At 40.5% G+C, this 18,721-nt stretch overlaps 1 protein-coding gene across 4 annotated transcripts in view; it reads right to left on the reverse strand.

Annotated features, from left to right (window-relative positions):
- CTBP1 (C-terminal binding protein 1) overlaps nt 1-18,721 on the reverse strand; it is a 236,465-nt gene that overhangs the window by 135,829 nt on the left and 81,915 nt on the right. Inside the window, exon 1 of one of the 4 annotated variants that reach the window (XM_083860926.1) lies at nt 14,051-14,494. The exons of the other annotated variants lie outside the window; for them this stretch is intronic. Coding sequence (XP_083717052.1) covers nt 14,051-14,057 — 7 coding nt within the window. The 5' untranslated portion in view covers nt 14,058-14,494. Of the gene's footprint in view, nt 1-14,050; nt 14,495-18,721 lie in introns of those variants that run through there. 4 annotated transcript variants of the gene reach the window in all.

The following is an 18,721-nucleotide window of genomic DNA, read 5'->3' on the forward strand; positions in this document are numbered from 1 at the left end:
AGCTTAGAGGCATCAGAAAGCATTCTTTTATTATAAGAGAGAAGACATGCAGTTCTCTTTCCTGAAGGATGACAAAGAACCAGAAAGAGATGAAAGCACAACCTTAATACTGCAACTAACAATGTTAAAATGTTCTTGCCTACACATTAGGAAGCACCACCGTGCATTTTTTGTTTACACAGATTTCTGCACTGAAAACAGATTAAAACTGACCCTGGTACTGTGCACTGCTGTCTGGAACACAGTTAATTTCTGGTTCAGAAGAAAGGACCCTCATGGTAACAGCAGAGCATGGCTGGGTTTGTTCCCACAGAACCTGAGCTGTCCTCCAGGTACTGAAGCAGAAGGCACCGTGCTGCAGCTGCCCACAGAGATCCATGTTCCCCTAGAAATGGCTCACACGTCCTCCCTCATCCCCCTGGCACAAACCAACACCGCCACGAGAGCTGCAAACCCACCGACAGCGAGCGCAGGCACAGAAAGTGAGTATTTATTTAAATATAAGCTCTTCTTGAGACGTCCTTTCATGGGTTTGTTTTCTTGCTTGTGACCTTTGGGAAGGAAGGACGCGCTCAAAACCTCAGTCACTGTTTGTTTGCAGAGGTGATACCATCCGTGCAATGAACGAAGCACACACACCTGATTATTTGCCTTCACCAAATGCATCAGAGAAAACAATTTGTTTGTTTTTAACTCATTTAAAATAGAAGTGTCTTTCACCAGGAGAAGAGTTTTCCATAGGAACAGGGTTTGCACTTTGTGACGTTTTCAGAAAGACCTAAGAAATAATATAAAATAACAACTATTTCTGCCTCCTGCCAGGCTTGTTGGAGTATTTTAAAACAGCTTTGCTAAAATAAACCAACTTTTTTTTTCCTGAACAGATTTGCCATCAGGGAACCAAATCCTACCCTTATAAGGCTACAGCAAAACAAAAGTCCCGGAAAAAGTACAAAATATAGTCCTTTTTTTAACTCGGGAAACAGGAATATTAACATACAACAGGTTTAAAATCAGTTTCTTCAGAATTAGCAATAGTCAGATGCTTCAGAAAATAATGTTCCCAAAGATCACTTTCTGGTCCTTCACTCCACTCCTCTCCATCTACTGAGATCTTAAACTGTTACAGCTATAAAGCTAAAGCAGAGATTCTAAATCCAGTATTCAAACTTTACCCACTGCAATGTTTTACACACACAGATATGGTTACATTTACCATTAAAGAACTCAAACTGTTACAGCAAATTATTTAAACAACTTCACCTACAAGCACTGATCCTGCCTCGGTATTAAAATCCCAATATACACAAAGAGAAAGGAAAACCACTTAAACACTGGAGAAAGATCTTAAAAATAATGGACTCTAAAATAGTTTACAATAATCTCAAATAATGTCTGTACTAGGCTAATACAGAAATCAAATTGTTTGGGGGAAAAAAAAAATCGATGTTAAAGATTAATGTTTCAGTTCTCTCCAAGGCAGGACAAATTGCAGGGAAAAAAGGTTGAAAAGCCAATTCCATTTCACCAAATTTCTGCTGTGGACCTTTTCTACTTGAGAAGTTGCATGAGAAGCAAATTTCTCCAAAGCTGAGCTGAACCTCACCCAAGGTTAAGCGAGCACCAAACACAGACCACTTCCTTTGGGTTCTTGGTATAAAAACAAAATATTACCAAAATAAGCAGCGACAAAAGATGCCGCTACGGCAGCTCATATGAGCAGTTCCATGGCTGATGTCTGCAGTATTCCAAGTCTAGGTAAGTAAACTTTAAAGGATCTTGAGAGAAAAAGTTATTTTCATCCTCTTTTCTCATTATCCGATACTACGAGTTGAGTTGCACAAGAGATTTTACTGTAGCACATACAAAAGCAGCGGCACACCAGTGAGCACTTCATTAATTAAAAGCCAGAAAAGGAAGTTTGCTAAACGAAGCAAATGTTCTTATCACTCCTATCTATATTCATTAAAACTGACAGGAAACCAAATATCACCATCTGTCTACTTGCAATAAAGACACTAAAAACAGCTCCGGGGTAAAAGAATAATACAAAGTATAAAACTGCAGTTTTTCAAGTTTCAGTTTTAAATGGACAAGAGAGAAACTGATGTCAGATGAGGGAGAATGAAGGATGACAAGGAGCTGGTACATGAGACTGAAAAAAGAAATTACATGCTTTAGAATATAAATTCAAGCCCCTTTGAAATCTCAGAAAACAACAAAGTCAAGTTTGCACCTTCAGATCAACGGGTCTAGAAAAAGTCAAGTGTTGCAACAGCAGCTCATTTGCCTATTCAGAAATAGCTGCTACCAAAACCAGTCAGAAAACTGTATTATGCAACATAAACTGCAAATTTTTAATGGTCAAGCAAGTCCCAGGAAACACTTGTGCTTTATTATGTCCTGATGTACTCTCTTCAGATTTACAAGAGATCATTCTTTTAATTATTTCTATGTTTAGATTCTGCTTACAAATCAGCAACTTGGTATAAAATTAAGTAAGATTTGATGAAAGGAAAAGGATGACAGAGGTATTAACTTAGCTCTGGAAAAAAAAATAAAATCAGGGCTCACACCAGCAGTGGAGGAGGTCAAACGAAGGTCACTGACTTAAGGTACTTTCCAGCATTTGTACAATTCTTACCTTCTAGTAATCACCCTTTTTTTTTTTTTTTTTTTCTGCACAGCAGGGGAGAGGCAAGAAAAAACAAATAGTTGGTAATAAGATATTTAATGACAGAAATGAAAATAAACTACTGCTCACACTCTCAAGAGCACAACTCCCTGTCGTTAATTCTGCACCATTCCCCAGCTGCATTTTGCATAGCAATGAAAAGCACTTCCAGTTCCTCTCGATGCTGCATAAAATATTAGCTCCACAGTCACAGTTTTTAAGACTAAATAAGGCTAAAGTAATTTAAGGCTGAGATAAACAGAAAAAAAAAGGAAAATTCATTGTTAAAAGTCTCCCAGCCCCCTGTGGTGCAGAGGTACCGGAGCACATATGGTGCAGAGACGATCCCTGGGACCTACAGGAAGCACAAATGGGGTCAGGAAAGGAGGAGCAAGGGAGTTCAAGACTAAATCAAAGCCTTATTGATTTTTATTATTATGTTCCTCCAGGATGGCACTTTTTGGGGAGGTTTTTTAGGGTGTTTTTTTTGTTGTTGTTGTTATTTTCTGTCGTAAGAACAGTAATTCATACCTCAAAAAAGGCTCTCATTAATATTCTATGAGAATGCTTTTTCAGCCTCAATACAATTACAGCAGAGCAATTATTACTCTTCTCTTAATACTTTAACAATACTAGCAGAACTATTAACAGCTCAGCATAATGAGGCATTTGTGAAACAGAACTGTAGGGCTACTTCTGTTTACTAAAGAAACCACAACAGAATTATACAAGTTAAATAAAATCTGAGTGTAAAAAAGTCAGTGTAAACTGATGTGCCAATGTGCCATCAGATTCCTCCCTGATTCTGAGGAATCTCCTTTTGAAAGTCACATCAATCCTGTAAGGATATGGGAAAACCAAGTATTTTTAAGTGAAGGCTGAAATTCAAGAGTAAATTCTCTTTTACCTTCAATATATAACGGAGACATCTATGCATTCCAATGAAATCATTGGGATGCTTAGAAAGGATTTGGTAGGCAAACGTGGAGATATGTAACGGAAGAGAAAATACAAATCCATCCATAAAAAAGTCCTGAGTGTGCTGTAAAAATGCATCCAGGCTGATGCTGGAGAATGTTTGTTTATTCTAAGGTGGTTATAAAGCATCTAAAACACACAAGAAACATTGCTGCAATGGGAGGGAAAAGTCAGTGTTGACATGTTACCTTTATAAACCTTCTAATAAAAAGCTGCATAGTAGGGGCAGCAAGCATAACCCAGATTATTAGATTTTGGAAAATTTTATTTTATATATGCCTTGTTATAGCTCCTATTTTCCTACTGAGAGTAGTAACTGTGGAAGCTGCATTTAAAATTATCTGCTAACAGAAAGCAAATGAATACTCAGGTTCTTCAGGAGCATGGATAATCAGTGGAAAAGGTGAAATTCTCTGGCAAAATGAGAAAGCACAATTCACTCCTGTAGTCCTCCTTGTCCACAGCTGCCACAGCAACAGCGTGCAAATCAAAGCATCTTCCACAGCACATATTGGAGAAATCCAGCCCCAAACTTCAGGCTCCTTGGATTTGAGAATGCTAGGCTGCGAAAAGCCTTCTTGGGAACTGAGAAAAGATCCATTTCCTACAATCCTCTTAAAAAGGTAAACAAAGCTGAATCCTGAAACACAGTCTCTTAGTCCCTCCCGTTCCCATACTGGTGAAGCTGCTTCTGCACTGTTTTCCTTTAATTATGGGAAGCTTTGCTCTAATATCATATACACACAATACTACCAGTATTATTAATTTGTGTTTATTTATAGACATATATATGAAAATATCAACTTATTAAAGACCAGTATGGGATTTTTTTAATCTTGTACCCAGCTTTTCTATGAGCTGATAAATCTCCTTTGCCTGGTCTCTAGCCACAGATGAACCTGTTCCTTCTGTAAGGCACCACCAAGCAGCCCCTTTTTCTGGTTGTACCAACACTCCTTCTTGCTCCCAGGATTACATACACTGTGTTTAAATTCAGGATGGGTTTTGCCCTTTTGTACTCAAATGCATCCTCTTCTCTTCCTCCTGATACACACAATAAATCCTGGATTTGTCAGGTTTGATCCTAGCTTGCAGTATGACTTATTTTAGTGAGCAGTTGCTTTAACACCTCCTCATCCACTGCAACACTGCCTGGATATTATTCTTGAATTTGCTTTAGATAGTCAATAACAGTTTTCCACACACCTTTGTAAAAGCTTCTCTAAAAATCTACTTTTAAGTGACGGCTCCAGTGACAATATCCCAGTCACAACGCCCTCGTGTCTTTTATTTAAAGTACAGCACCATCACCTCTGCACACCAGTGATGTAAGTAAGGCTTGTCACGCTTTTGCTCTAGAGCATTAAAAAACCTGACCCAAAACCAAGTCCATCCTAAGTGTACCTTTTAATCCACGCAAAGCCAAAATAATTTATTGCTATTTACACTGCTTTAATAGCTTTTTTGAGTTGCTATTTAGATGGTCTTAGTAGTAATGACTGCAGCAAGCTGGAACAGGTTTGCCACAAAAGAGAACCCAGGGCAGCACTAAAAATAAAACCTGGTTGTCTTGAAGCCTGGGAAAAATACAGCAATGCTCCAAGGGTGTCAGTACAAACCTGCAAAACAAATTTTCTACACAGACAACATTTCTTATTCATCAATTTGAATGGACAGATATTTACAGACAGAGAATAATTCAGTTTCTACAGGCTTCTTGGACACTCCCATCATCATGCTCCCCTTTCCCATGTGTTTCTTCTCCCACACTTAATTTGTCTGCCCTCTGCCATCTTTCTTGCCTTGAACCAGGCTCAACTATTTTCTCCACGTCCTGGTTTTGCCTTTCTCTTCCCATGCCCAAATGATGTGAAGCAGGTGAAGGCTGAGCCCACCAGGGCAAGATCTTAACAAGCTCCAGTGCAGGAGGGTCTCAGCTCTTGGGTAACAAGCCAACCTTCTTCTGCCATTTCTTTACACTATGCAGTAGTTATAGTCCCTTTTCCCAGTCTACCCCATTATTTCTCTCTCTTTAAATACTATCCATTACTTTTCAGGGTTTTTTGCTCTTTTTATCATCCGATCACTACCACAGCCTTTAAGAGAAAGCTGAGGCTGTTAAGTGTCTCACACCTGTCATTTCAGCATTATGATTAGGTTGCAGATTCTGAAAACTCTGATGGCACCATAAAACTGGTAAACTAAGAAATCTCACCTCCGATTCCATCACTTTATCACTGTTCTTGTGTGCTTCCCTAGATACCTGCTGATCACCATCAGAGACAGGATATTGAATTGTAAGTGCTTGCTCTGAATCAGAACAGCTGTTCTTACAGATTTATTGCTAAAACAACATGGGTTCTGCCAGACCTAAGAAAATCAGCAAGAAATAAAGTTACAGACTCTTGAATTTTGCTACAAGTAGCTTTGGTGTTTGGAAATTCCCTTTCTTTGTCTATGTTTGTTAGATTGCTATGCAAAGAGAGTTAATTCTGGTAAAGATTAACACATATGTAAAGTAGCCAGACGATTTCTTTGATTGTGATAGGAAACATTTAGATATGAAATTCAGCATAAAATACTTTTCAGCTTCTGAGAAATACGGGTGAAAATACTTTGAACATGATTATGTTGAGAGCACTGTCCTTATTAACATAAGAAAGGAAAACGATTTGTTGGAAAACACTCACCATTTGAGGTATTCCATACTGCTTTCCAATGTCATTTTCCCAGAGACACCAAGAATGGTTTGGTTTTGTGGTTTGGGTGGGGTGGGGGAGAAGGTTGTTGATGTTTTGGGAAAACCTACCAAAGCTTGCTTTGTTTGTTTGCTGATCCTGGGCTACAGCAGTAAGTGGCTACTGGCAGACCTAACTTCAAAAGCCAACTGCAGGAGAAACTGTCATTATTTCATCTATTCAATCTAGAATTAAAAAACTTTTTAAAAAAAAATGTATAAAACAAACAAACAAAATTTTAAAATTATTCCAAATACACAGCAGAAGGTTTCCTCAATGGCAAAGTCCCAAGCCCAGTTGGCCAAACCCTTCCAACCACATACCCACCCTTGGGTTTCAGAGCCAAGTTAAACTCCACTCCCACCAGTCTTATCTTGCCAAATTCAGAGCAGGAGAAAAACATCATCCAGAGGACTCCAGCACAGGCAGGGCATGGACACACACGGCAGCACTCCCAGGGGCCTGCTCTGCAGTTGGATTTTATTAAGGAATGCACACGCTTCCGTGCTCCAGTCAGAAATATTCCGGGGCTCCAGCTCATGAACAGTAACCCAACAACCCCATTTCCTTGTCTGTATCATAAAATAAACACAGCCTCCAAGATGGACTCTATGGATTTATGTCGTTTCGAAAGAATTTAGTAATTGGAGGGGGAAAAAAATTAAACCACAAGTAAAGTGAACAGTTCAAAATGTGCAGTAAATAGTTTTGAAAGCAATATTCTCATCTGGGAGCATTGCAACAGATGTTTATCATGAGCTACTGCAACAGTTAATTCAACTCCCAGCCAGATTACCTTTTTGCCTTTGGAAACAAGCCTTTTTTCCAGGGGCAACTTACAGAAAACAAGAGGATGTGCCAGAACTGACAGCAAGCAGTTAACTGAATGGAGCAGGAGGGGAAAAAAAAGCCATAAAACCCAACCAAATATCTGGCCCAAAAGACTCAGATGAACAGGTGTATGTGTGGGTGGGATTGGAAGGAAAAAAATAAAGAAAAACGTTTAAACAAAGCCTCCATTAACATTCTGGTCATTGAAGTGGGTACACACAAAATGAGCCAAACAACATTTTTGTACAATTCAGCAAATAATGGGGTTTTTTTGTTTTGGTTCGGTTTTTTTGAGAGGATAGGAAATATGTTTATTGAACTTGGATTTCAAAATGTGGTGCCAATAAGCCACAGTAACAATTCATAGGTTATTCTATTCCAAGATATTCTGAGGAAGAATGAAAAAAGGAAGGTACAAAACTATGTATACAATCTGGTATTTACTCTGTAAAGATACAAATGCAAATCACAATTTAAAGCATCATTATTTAAAGCTGAAATTACCATTTCTTAACAAATGTAAATCAGATCCCTGTTTACAAAATTTCCTAAAGGCAAGTGAAGGGCTAGTAAGTCCATGCCCAGAGCCATTCTTCTGCTCTTGATTTCACAGGCATTCAATTTTGAAAAAACCTTGAGCATAAACGTGTCCTGTGAAAAGAGTGAGCAGTCCATCCCCTTTGACCATCCAAAAGAGATCAGCAAGAGAGGTAAGTGCACTGTGTTCTCAGTGCACTCACCTGAGCATCACCTATGGCTCCCACACCCCTGGGACCACACCGCACCCTGGCTGCCCAGGATCCATGGAAAACTGCTGGGAGGCAGAGGTGGTTTTGAGGATTTACAGTCTTGCACATCTTACAAGGCTACCTGCAACTTTCACATGAAGCCCACACCTTCCCCTTCATATTCCCAGCTGTGGTAACACAAAAATAAGAACCACAAATTCTGGAGACTTTGGTCTAAACTTCCTTCCTTCCTTACTGAAGAAAATCTCAGCTTGTTGGTTGTTTGGGGTTTTTTAAACAGAGAGAAAAACAAATGCCAATCTGTCAAGTGTAAAAAAGATGTAAAGAGATTTTGTTCCTCTAATTGCTCAGCAGAACAATAAATGAATAAAAAGCTCTAGGAAGTCCTTTCCACTCGGCAGTATTTCTGCTGGTAATGCAAAACAATTTTTCTTGGTACTTCTCTTCATCTACAAAAACAACAGCTACCGTTACCAGTCCTTTCATATTTGATGAAGAGATTGATGTTATTTATTCAAAAAAGTCTTTATAAATATTCCTTCCCTTCTAAAAAGACCAGTGACCACAGAGCCATGTGCCAGCAGTACCTCTACTCAGCCCTTGGCCCTTTGCAGTCCATTGGAACAGCCACCCATTAGCCTGTTGACTAAAGTACAACCATTTGCAGCTTGTCTTGACAAGGTTTTTCCCTTCATATATCAAAAGTCGTAAGTGTCAAGGGAAAGGTTTTGTTTTCTAAATTTTTAGTATTCCAGAGAAATATACTGACATTGCATTCCACAAGTCTTGCCAAGAACATCTTTTGTGTTCACAGCTTCAATGTTGATGATAAATTTTGAACACTAACAGTACAAAGTATGATTTAAATCAGAGCCTAAATTATAAATGTAAAAGTAATTTAAGCTAGTGAACTGGAAACCTTAATTTAAATAATCTCATTTTGCCAATATAGTTTTCCTAAAGATCTATTTGCTTTCAATGGTTGTTAGTTCATTGAGAAGGTAAATAAACTACATGCATCTATTTAAAAGATCATGAAGTCTAATATATTCTACATATTTTATTTTTACATTTTATTAAGTAGACAATTTACTAGGCAATTATTTTTTTAACTACGACTCCTAAGTGCTTCAAAAATATTTAGTGAGTCCTAAAACACCTTTTACAATGACGATTATCCCCATTTTATAGAAAGATAACCCAAAGAAGAGACAATTAACTAGTCTGGGCTCTTTCCTTCACCACATTAAACTAGCCCTAAGGTAACATGATTGATCTCCACTATAACAGCAACCTGTTACACATAATTTTTCACTCTGACCAAGCAGTTGTAATAATTTGCAATTATTGAGTAAGAAATCAGTTAGGAGCAGACTCAGGTAGGAGCGGCAGAAAAAGGCTGAACTAAATATCTGCACAAGAATCAGGAGGTTTTGCAGGATGGTTTCACCAAGATATGACACTCTGAACTATTTTTATTTCATCTCCTAAAATGTGGATGTAAAGGTAGCACACGGCACAGCCTGCTGCTGTCTCCACAACACCACAGCTTGCTCGATGAGCGACCGCAATTATTTTGCCCTGAATGACAGCAAAAATAGCAGAGAGCACTGAGATGGTTCACACAGCCCAAGAGAACAAACACGCCAGACCTTTCAAGTTGTACAACCTCTAGTTTGAGTACTCGTTTCTTAAAATTGTGCCTCAAAATTTGCAGGATATTGTGCCAACAGCATTTAGTGTCAATGTTTCAGTACCATTTCCACGTACTGAATATTGCTCATCCCAGGCTGAGACCTCACACTTGCACAGTTTCTTTCCTGAGGGACAGCAGCAGCCTGGAACGTTTACTAGTCAAGACAGGCCATGTATGAAAAGTGGTATAGAACTGGTATAGAATTATTTTTAACATTTTTCCACAGTCTCTCATCGTTGTGCTCATTTTTCATTGTGCCCTAAGTTGCCTCATGATGGGAAATTGCATCTTTCCAAAAGCACCTCCTGATCTCTCCTCCCAAGCCAGCCCTTACCAAGGAAGAGCATCAGTGTCTCTTGGGCCACACCACCCCCCTGTGAACTTGCCTTTCCTGGAATGCACACAAAAATTTTAGCCATTAGACATTAATGACAATCTCTGAGCTTGGCCAAGAGTGGTGAGAGGCACCTTCCACCCCATGGTGCAGGGAAATAAAACAGTAATAGGCACAGTGGTCTATGACAAATTTGATAGGAGCACCCATATAAAATGCTCTTCCTCTCTGGTAAGAAGGTGACCACTACAGGGATGTAGAGCAGAAGAGTCTCGAGGAAACAACCCATTGCTTTTACCCTGCAAGGTCCAGCTGGATTCCCCCATCTCATTGCAATCCTCATCTGCAGTTTCAGGAAATGGAGCACTGCTCCCTCCAAAATCAATTGTAACACTGCGTGCCAGACCCCAAACCACACCCCATCAACAGGCCACACACACCGTGTGTTTTGCCTACACACAAGCACAGGAGCCAGGGGGATGAGCAGGGACTGCAGAGCGAGGATGGGACGAGCCATCTGCGGGTCAGGACCTCGCTGTGCCCAAGCCAGGCCCCCCTGCTAAAGTGAAACCGAAAGGTTCCACACTCACAGCCGGCAGCATTTCCTGCCCAAGTTTCCCAAGGATTCACACCAAGTGAACCCCTGCACTGCTGCAGTTTCCTGTCCAACAGGCGGGCTCCAGCCCATCCTGCCCCGCCATGAGGCTCCAGGCAGGATGATGATGATGATGATGATGATGATGATGATGCTGTGGGAAGGGAGCGGGGCTCCGATGGGAACGCCGGTCCCCAAAGGCAGATGTCGTGTAAATTCATATTTCATCCAAACAGTTAATTGTGACAAGAAGACTATAAAAATCCTTGTACTGCTTAAATTATTTCTCCACTTAGAGCAACTCTACTACCAGGAAATGTTACACATTGCACTTTATAACCAACTGGCAGCGCTCAGTGATAACATTACAGCTCTGTTAAATAACAGATATAAAAATCACAGATCTTTAGCAACTACAAATTAATTTTTCTCCCGTCATTCAACATAACCATTTACAAACAAACATGCCATGCAATTGTCATTAAAAGTTTTCCAATCTAGCACTGCATGTGTTTAAATATGAAAATTATACTTCTGAAATAAACATTGCTGCTATCAGGGAAAAGTGCTACCATAAGTCACATCACTATAAGACAGAAACTACCACCATGAAGACTCAGTAACCCCTCACACTTCACCAAGGAACTGTTTTCTCTCCATCAATCAAGGTCATGATAAAAGGAAAAAAGCAAACAAAAACCAGCTACAAAGCAACTAGACAGCACCTGCTAAAACTTCAATTGTTTCAGACCCTCAATAGGAAAAATAAGAAATTCAGAGACTACTTTGTGATGAATGAATGATTTATCCATATTACTGCTGCCAAACCTCCAGTAATCTATGTTTAGCAAATTTATTTTATCTATGGGAATCCTCTTGTGCACACTGGAGTCTTTTATCCAACTCATACAATTAGGAAAAAATAAACCCCCCCCCAAAAAAAAACAAAGAGGGTTTCACATTTTTCTAACCCAATCTTTTTTTATGTTGAGTTATTCAGAAGAATTTATTATCTATTCATACTTGGAAAATATATATCTTTAGTAACATGTATCTCCTTTGGATATTAAGTCTACAGTTAGCAACATTTAGAGTAAGAAATAACAAGGTTTTCTGCAACTCCATGGGGGTCCCAAGATCTCCACCCGGTACCAGAGAAGCAATCCAGTACTGTGCCAAAGGGAAAGGAAATCCTTCATCTGCTCCCCCTCACCTGCCTGGGTGAGAAAACAGGCAGGAGGCGTGGAGGGTAACTCAGTTCTGCAGTGCTCACATCACCTTTCATATTTCTGTTACCACCACAGGCAGGCAACGCCTGCCAGCCTGGCTGCAGTTTGTTTACACACTATTAGAAACCAGAACTTGCTACTTAGGCTAAAAAAGTCTCACTAAGTATCAAACATAGACCTTATTTTGTCTGTTTTTTCAGGATGTTCTGAAAAAAGTTTATATAATGCGTGAAAATTATGCATGCCATTATGTAACAAAATCAAAGTGCCATAAAATGTACACATGGGTATTTCTACTTTCAAACAGCAGGTCCTGAACTGTAGCTGGCTTCATTTTAAAAGTACAGATCACTTGTATAAATAGCATTTATTTAATCATAATAATAATTTATACATAACTCTCTGAACTTCTCATCTACTCAAGTAATCGCAATCACCTCATTATAGCACGCTGATAAATTCAAGTTAAACTCCCTGAGTATCTCTCATTTCAGGCGATTTGGGTAGATGATCAAAGAACTGCAGGTGCACAGTTTTTCCCTGAGAGATGACAAATCACCGGTGGTGCAACAGGTACTGTTCCCATCCATCATCATTTCTCCCAGCCAGGATCCCCCTGTCACGTTCCCTGTGGGCAGTGAGGATGTTTGTGCACCCCTGGGTGCTGGGGCAGGAGCTGAGGACACACAGCCTGGGGCAGTGCAGCTCCCCTGGCCACCTCCCACACCCCAGAGGAGCAGGGGCTGCTCCTGCTTGGTAGGGCCAGACTGAAATTCTTCTATCCCTCCATGTAAAAACCTGTATTGATTCTCAAAGCTTCAGGCTAGCAACAAAAAAATTAAGTTTTTAGCCCTAGCAACAGAGCTGGCCCCACAAACATCCTTCTGCCTCTGCAATGGCAAGAAGCAAGGGGTTAATCACACATGCAGATGTAAATCACACTGACTACACCAACAGAACCCTTGATTTTAACCCAAATTCTATATAACCTTAAAGGTTCACTGGCTTTTTTTTTTTTCTTTTTTTTTTTCTTTTTTTTTCTTTTTTTTTAAGAAATATTCAAGCACTGATTTCTGAATGGCCATAATCACTTATTTCTATCCAAAATCTCCACTTTTCACAACACGTCACAGAAATGATCATACAATACACTACAGCTTCCAGTACCATCTCCAGCTGGGGATGCTCACAGTGTATTTATATTCCCAAATAACTACTAGATGGCACAGAAAGGACAGGAGCCAGTCCTAACTGCAGCCTCATGCAGAGAAAAATGCCACAGAGGAAAAAGTTGCAAAATCTGTCAGCAGATTTCTCTGCCTGAAAACATATCTCCATCAGAAATAACTTTTGCCAGGAAAACCACCAGGAAACTCAGAAGTTAAAAACGTGAATCTGGGTTTCATAAGATGTTAAAATATACAGAAGAAATATAATAAATACAGTTGATTGTGGAACACCTCATGAAAAAGAAAGGAGATACGTCGCAAAATAACAGAGCTAAATTTGTCCATGAAACGTATAACAGGCTTACAAGGCAAGATAAAAATAGAGAGCATTTAACTTCACATTTGTTATTTTAAACTCAAACCAAAGTCCGTCCGGACCACCGCACCTAACCACACCGATTTCCAATCAGCCCAAGAGGAGGTGTTTAATATTCTGGCGAATCCACAGAAATAACTTATGGGAAGAACCCTGGCTTTTCCTCCGAGATGTGACAACATCCCCCAGCCGATTCCCACTGACTTTCCGCAATTCAGCACAGGCAAAACCTCGGTTTCCCAAGCGGAGGCACCCGCAGCGCCAACTCGGCGCTCGCCAAGTTCCCGGGACGGGCGGGGGGACCCGGCAGCCGCGGCGGTCCCGGGGCATTCCCGGCAATGGGAATAACGCAGCCCAGCCCGGATCCATCTGGGGGAAACTCCCGCTGCCCCCGGCACAAAGAGCCGCATCCTCCGAGCAGCGGGCAGGATGCGGCCGGCGCTGCGCTGGCGCAGCCCCCGCCCAGCGGCCGCCGGGGGGGTGCGGTGCAAAAATAATTATTAAAAAAAATTTTTGAAAAAAAAAAAAATCAACCATGGTAGCTCAGGACGGTGCGCAGGGACGGGGCAGCGCGCCTGGTGCCAAGCGAGCATCCATCATCCATCCATCCATCCATTCATCCATCCGTCCATCCATCCCCAAGCCGCCCTCTCTCCCTCCCTCCACCCGCCCCACGCCCACCTTGCATCCCGCCGCCGGCTCCACACCGGAATCCGCCGCCACCGCCGCCGCCGCTGCTGAAAATACGGGGCAGGCGGGCGGACCAATGGGGGCGGAGAGCGCCGCGCCCGCAGCCAATGGCGGCCGCCCCCCGCCGGCGCCCGGCCAATCAGAGCGCAGCTCATTAGGCGGCGGCGGCCGGGAGTGGCGGGGGCGGGGAGCGGCTCTGCCCGCTCCTCGCCCGCCCCCCGCGATTAATTCTTTTCCTCCCTTTTTCCTCTATTTTTTTCCTTCCCCACCCCGCCTTCTTTTTCCCCACCCTTTTTCTTTCTTCTTTTTTTTTTTTTTTTTTCTTATTTCTCTCCTCTCCCTCTCTCTCGCTCCCCCCTTTTAACTTCCCTCTGCCCTTCTTATTTTGGGCAGGGCCTTTTCTAGGATTTTTTTATGTTGTCCCCTCACCGTACATTAATTACAGAGACCAAAAACTTGGGGAGCCCCCGGGGAACTTGTTCTGCTCTATGTGGAAGGATGCCTTTGCCTAAATCGCGGCCGATCGCTGGAAAGCACCAGAGAGTAATTATTTTTGAGAATCCAAAAAGATGAGGGGATATAAAAACCCCTACTAGAACTACTCCAGCCAAAATCTGAGCTCGGCCGCTGGTTTTGGCGTGGCACACAGGCTCTGTGCATGCCTTCAACAAGCTCCCAGGATGCAGAACCAGCCTTTAAAAATAACAAAACGAAACCAGCAGATGTTTCAACCGCACAGCTCCACTCCAGCATGCAAAAGCTGCTTCATCTGCATCAACACTGAGAAATTCTCAGCAAAGTTTCTGATTCGAGTCAAACAATTGTGGGTATAAATACCTGCCTTGACAAAATATATGGAATAAACAGCCTTTTTTTTAAAAAAAATTAAATTCTTCAACGCTCATTCTTGAAAATAAACTTTTCAATCAACAAATCTCATGACTGCTTTATAGTACAGCAGAAAATTATCTGCTGTAGAAGAGGGGGATAAAAATGCCTCAGAATTTTCTTCTGGTTTTCCATTCTGGTGACCCTAAATAATTTCTATGTTCAGAGAGAACAGAAACAGTGACAAAGCCTGTGCCTCCTGTTTCTGATGCTGCGCTCCTTCTGACCTCACCCCCAGCATTTAAAATCACTAAAATGTATTTACTCAAAGCCCTTGCCTGAGCAGGCCAAGTTATGAATATATTCACAGAGTTGGGCTAATACAGAATAATACATGCTGTGAAGTGATAAACCTGATATCAACCCAAGTCTTGATGATAATTTACAGGAGAAAGCTTCTCTTTTGCAGATCAAGAGAGGTTTTTTGCCTAAGGTGCCCCAAGAGCCAAGAACACTGTGATGCCATGAACTGCTGACAGGCAACCAATAACTGTGACAAATTATACATTCATGGCATCTGCAACAATCGATAAACTGACTCACCAAATTAATAAAATATAGATCACAAACCATACATTTTTATTAAAGAATAATTTCATGATAACCAAGTAATGTAGGTGCTTCCAAGCATAAGATTAAATTACATGCTGAGCAAACCTGGCATTTTGTGATAAACTACCAAAATAGTCTTTGCAACAGCAACTGAGGAAGAACATTGCTGACATAGTCTATAAACATGTTTTATAAAGCACAACCGAAAGTAACAAAAAAAAAATGCAAAACAAAAGAAAAAAACTCCATAGTGAATCACTAGAGAATTCACTACCATATTTGCAATAATGACTTTTTAGACTTCTTGTTTTGTAATTTATTCCTTCAAATATGATGCTGATTTTGGTGTTAAAAGTAATAAAACCAGATTACCTACATAGGGGATTATTTACAGCAAATTAATTCCTTAACTAGTCAGATTTCAGCATTACTGAGTCGTTACTGAACTACCACAAAGATTTTTAGCACATTTAGGATGACAACAGATGTGCTTAAATACACAAAGCAAGTATCTTACCTGATAGACTGACCCTGCTGGTCATAATTTTGTGCTGCTGAATAACTCTTAGGTTTAAAGAACTTACTTGAATTAGGAACACAATGAATCCCACTGAATTTGAAGGTCTAATGCTTTACACATGATAAAGTGTTTTCTGACATGGATATTTTCCCTTACTGAGGAATGCAGTGAGAAGAAGTTTCCCAACCTTCTGTAAAGGTGTTGGAGAAGTTGTTCCTTTCTCAGGGAGAAAGATGGAGCATCTTTTATGGCAAAGGCTTCACTATTGGGAAGAACATGGTTAGTTAGGCACATGTCAATGCCCACTGTCTGCGTTGGGTTATTCCTACACAGCTCTGAATCATGTCCTACATGAAGAATTTAAAATACTGGGATCATGTTTATTCAAGTTTACATTAATTAGTTCCTGAAACTCCTTAGTACTTGCTCTCTCCAGACTAACTACACCATACCAACTGCATTAGAAGGCTGTCCTAAATTAGCTTTAATCCTCTACAATGCCAGATAACATAGTGCTTTCAGGGTGTCTTCACATGATGGATGTCTTGCCAGATCTTCCAAATATTTCTTTTATAGCAAAATATCCAGCATTTCCTGGAAATGGACTTTCATACTTTAGAGTATTTTACATCCATAATGTTTAGCCATTTCCTCAGCTTCCATGGATTTCCCAGCTAAACACATGAGATGTGCTGTTTCCTGTCCTTCTTTCTAGCTAATAAATAATGGAATCTTAATTCTGAACTGCTGTCATGAAACAAAAATCAAATAGAGCCTAAGTGATACAAAAACAATATTTGTTTATACTAGATCCATTATTAATTCTTTCTTACACAAATGGCATTTAATAGTACATTAAACACATAAGCAGGAATATATTTGAAGTTATAATCCCATCAGCTCGTTCTCACCACATTCATCTTCTCAAAGGCAATATCCACGTTTCAATCTAATCATTTGTTGAACATTGTTAAGTTAATAAACAGACACGGCTCCTTAAAAACAGCTTACTACTTAAATAAGCTGCTGCCTCCCCTAGTTGTGGCAACCTAGATCAGTTTTTAAAAAAATCTATTCTCTGGCATATTATTAGCAACCAGAAATTTATTATGTTATTTTCTTTCAAAATTAAGTATCTTTATTTAGAAAACATACCTACATATCCCCAGTTACAGACAATCACTTATTTAAATATTTTACAAGCGTTCTGCATGGTGATCATTTCATTTACTAAGAAAATACCCACATTGCTGTGAATCTTTTCAGTCCCCAAAACGTGCCTACAGATAGCAGCAGTGCATATTTTAGAGAAGCAGCAAACAGGACCAGCTTCAGAATTACACCCACCACCCTCCACATAAGATGAGGCGAGAGCATTTTTTCTTGCCATAAATTACCACTCCCTTCTATCAGCAATTATTTAACTTTCAAAAATAGCTGCAACGAGACAAATTATGATCTATAATTACGCAAATTTGTCCCTGATATTAAGGCTGCATACATGCAGATATGTATACCTAATCTGCTCTAAAATGTGCAATGTTAAGTATTATAATCAGATATACCAGGGCATCTTTATCTCATCACCCAAATGACAACATCTCTATGCTAAACATCTGTGAGCCATTCCAGTGGCCAGCAATGCCCATTAGTACTTTTTTTATCTGGTACCAGTCACTCAATCCTGGTACATTTTCTTCTACCACACCGTCCTCCTTTCCAGATGAGAGCTCAGTCCACAGGAGTCAAAGGGACCACCAGCCTCACTTCCAGGGGGGAAAATAAATACATCTATATGTATCTATCTATATATCCATCTATATATCACTGAAGGCAACACAGAAGCTGTCTCAGGAAGTCTGTACTCTGGAAATACCTAAAGGCTGGAAGTATTAGAAATACCATACATAGCTGGCCTGCTTTTGCTTTCTGTTTCATACAGGACCTTGGGCTAGAGGGCACTTTATGGCCTGACCCAGCTCAATAATCATTTCATTAAGTACTTCAACACTAAATGGCATCATTCTTTTCTTGGAAACTGGAATTATTGAGTATCTTAAGTTACTCAATTAAAAGCAAATTAAAATTTGTCTACTCCTGCACTACTAGTCTGACTCAAAGCAAGCACCTCCCACATTATCAGAGGTCTTGATAGACTACCGTCTCTCAAAAAGTGCCAACATTTCTGCTAAATCTCTATCGTGCTGTGAAGTGCTGCCTCTCAGACAGCTGCATTTATCCTGTCAGTACATCCAGTTATCACAGAATGGTTTGGGTTGGGAGGGATCTTAAAGATCATCCAGCTCCAAATCTCTGCCATGGGGAGGGACACCTTCCACCAGCCCAGGCTGCTCCAAGCCCCATCCAACCTGTCCTTGAACATCTCTAGAGATGGGGCAGCCACAGCTTCTCCGCGCAACCTGTGCCAGGGCCTCCCCACTGTCACAGGGCAGAATTTCTTCCTTGTGTGAAAAACGAGGTTCACCTTTTAGTAAATTTTAAGAAATATGTTTAATAAAATAATTAAGACAATTAGGAGATAAGAAAAAAGCCAGTTACGGCCGGCCGGGTGACTTGGCATTCAGCCAAGTCCACATTTTGCTTTCTCAGAGTCGCTCGTTAAATACTCTTTCCGTTACATCGCTATATGAATATTCATAAAATTCCATAAACTAGTTTCCATATTCCAGGAACTGTTTTAC

The sequence above is a fragment of the Zosterops lateralis genome (assembly GCF_965231275.1).
Source record: "Zosterops lateralis genome assembly, chromosome: 5".
Taxonomy (NCBI): domain Eukaryota; kingdom Metazoa; phylum Chordata; class Aves; order Passeriformes; family Zosteropidae; genus Zosterops; species Zosterops lateralis.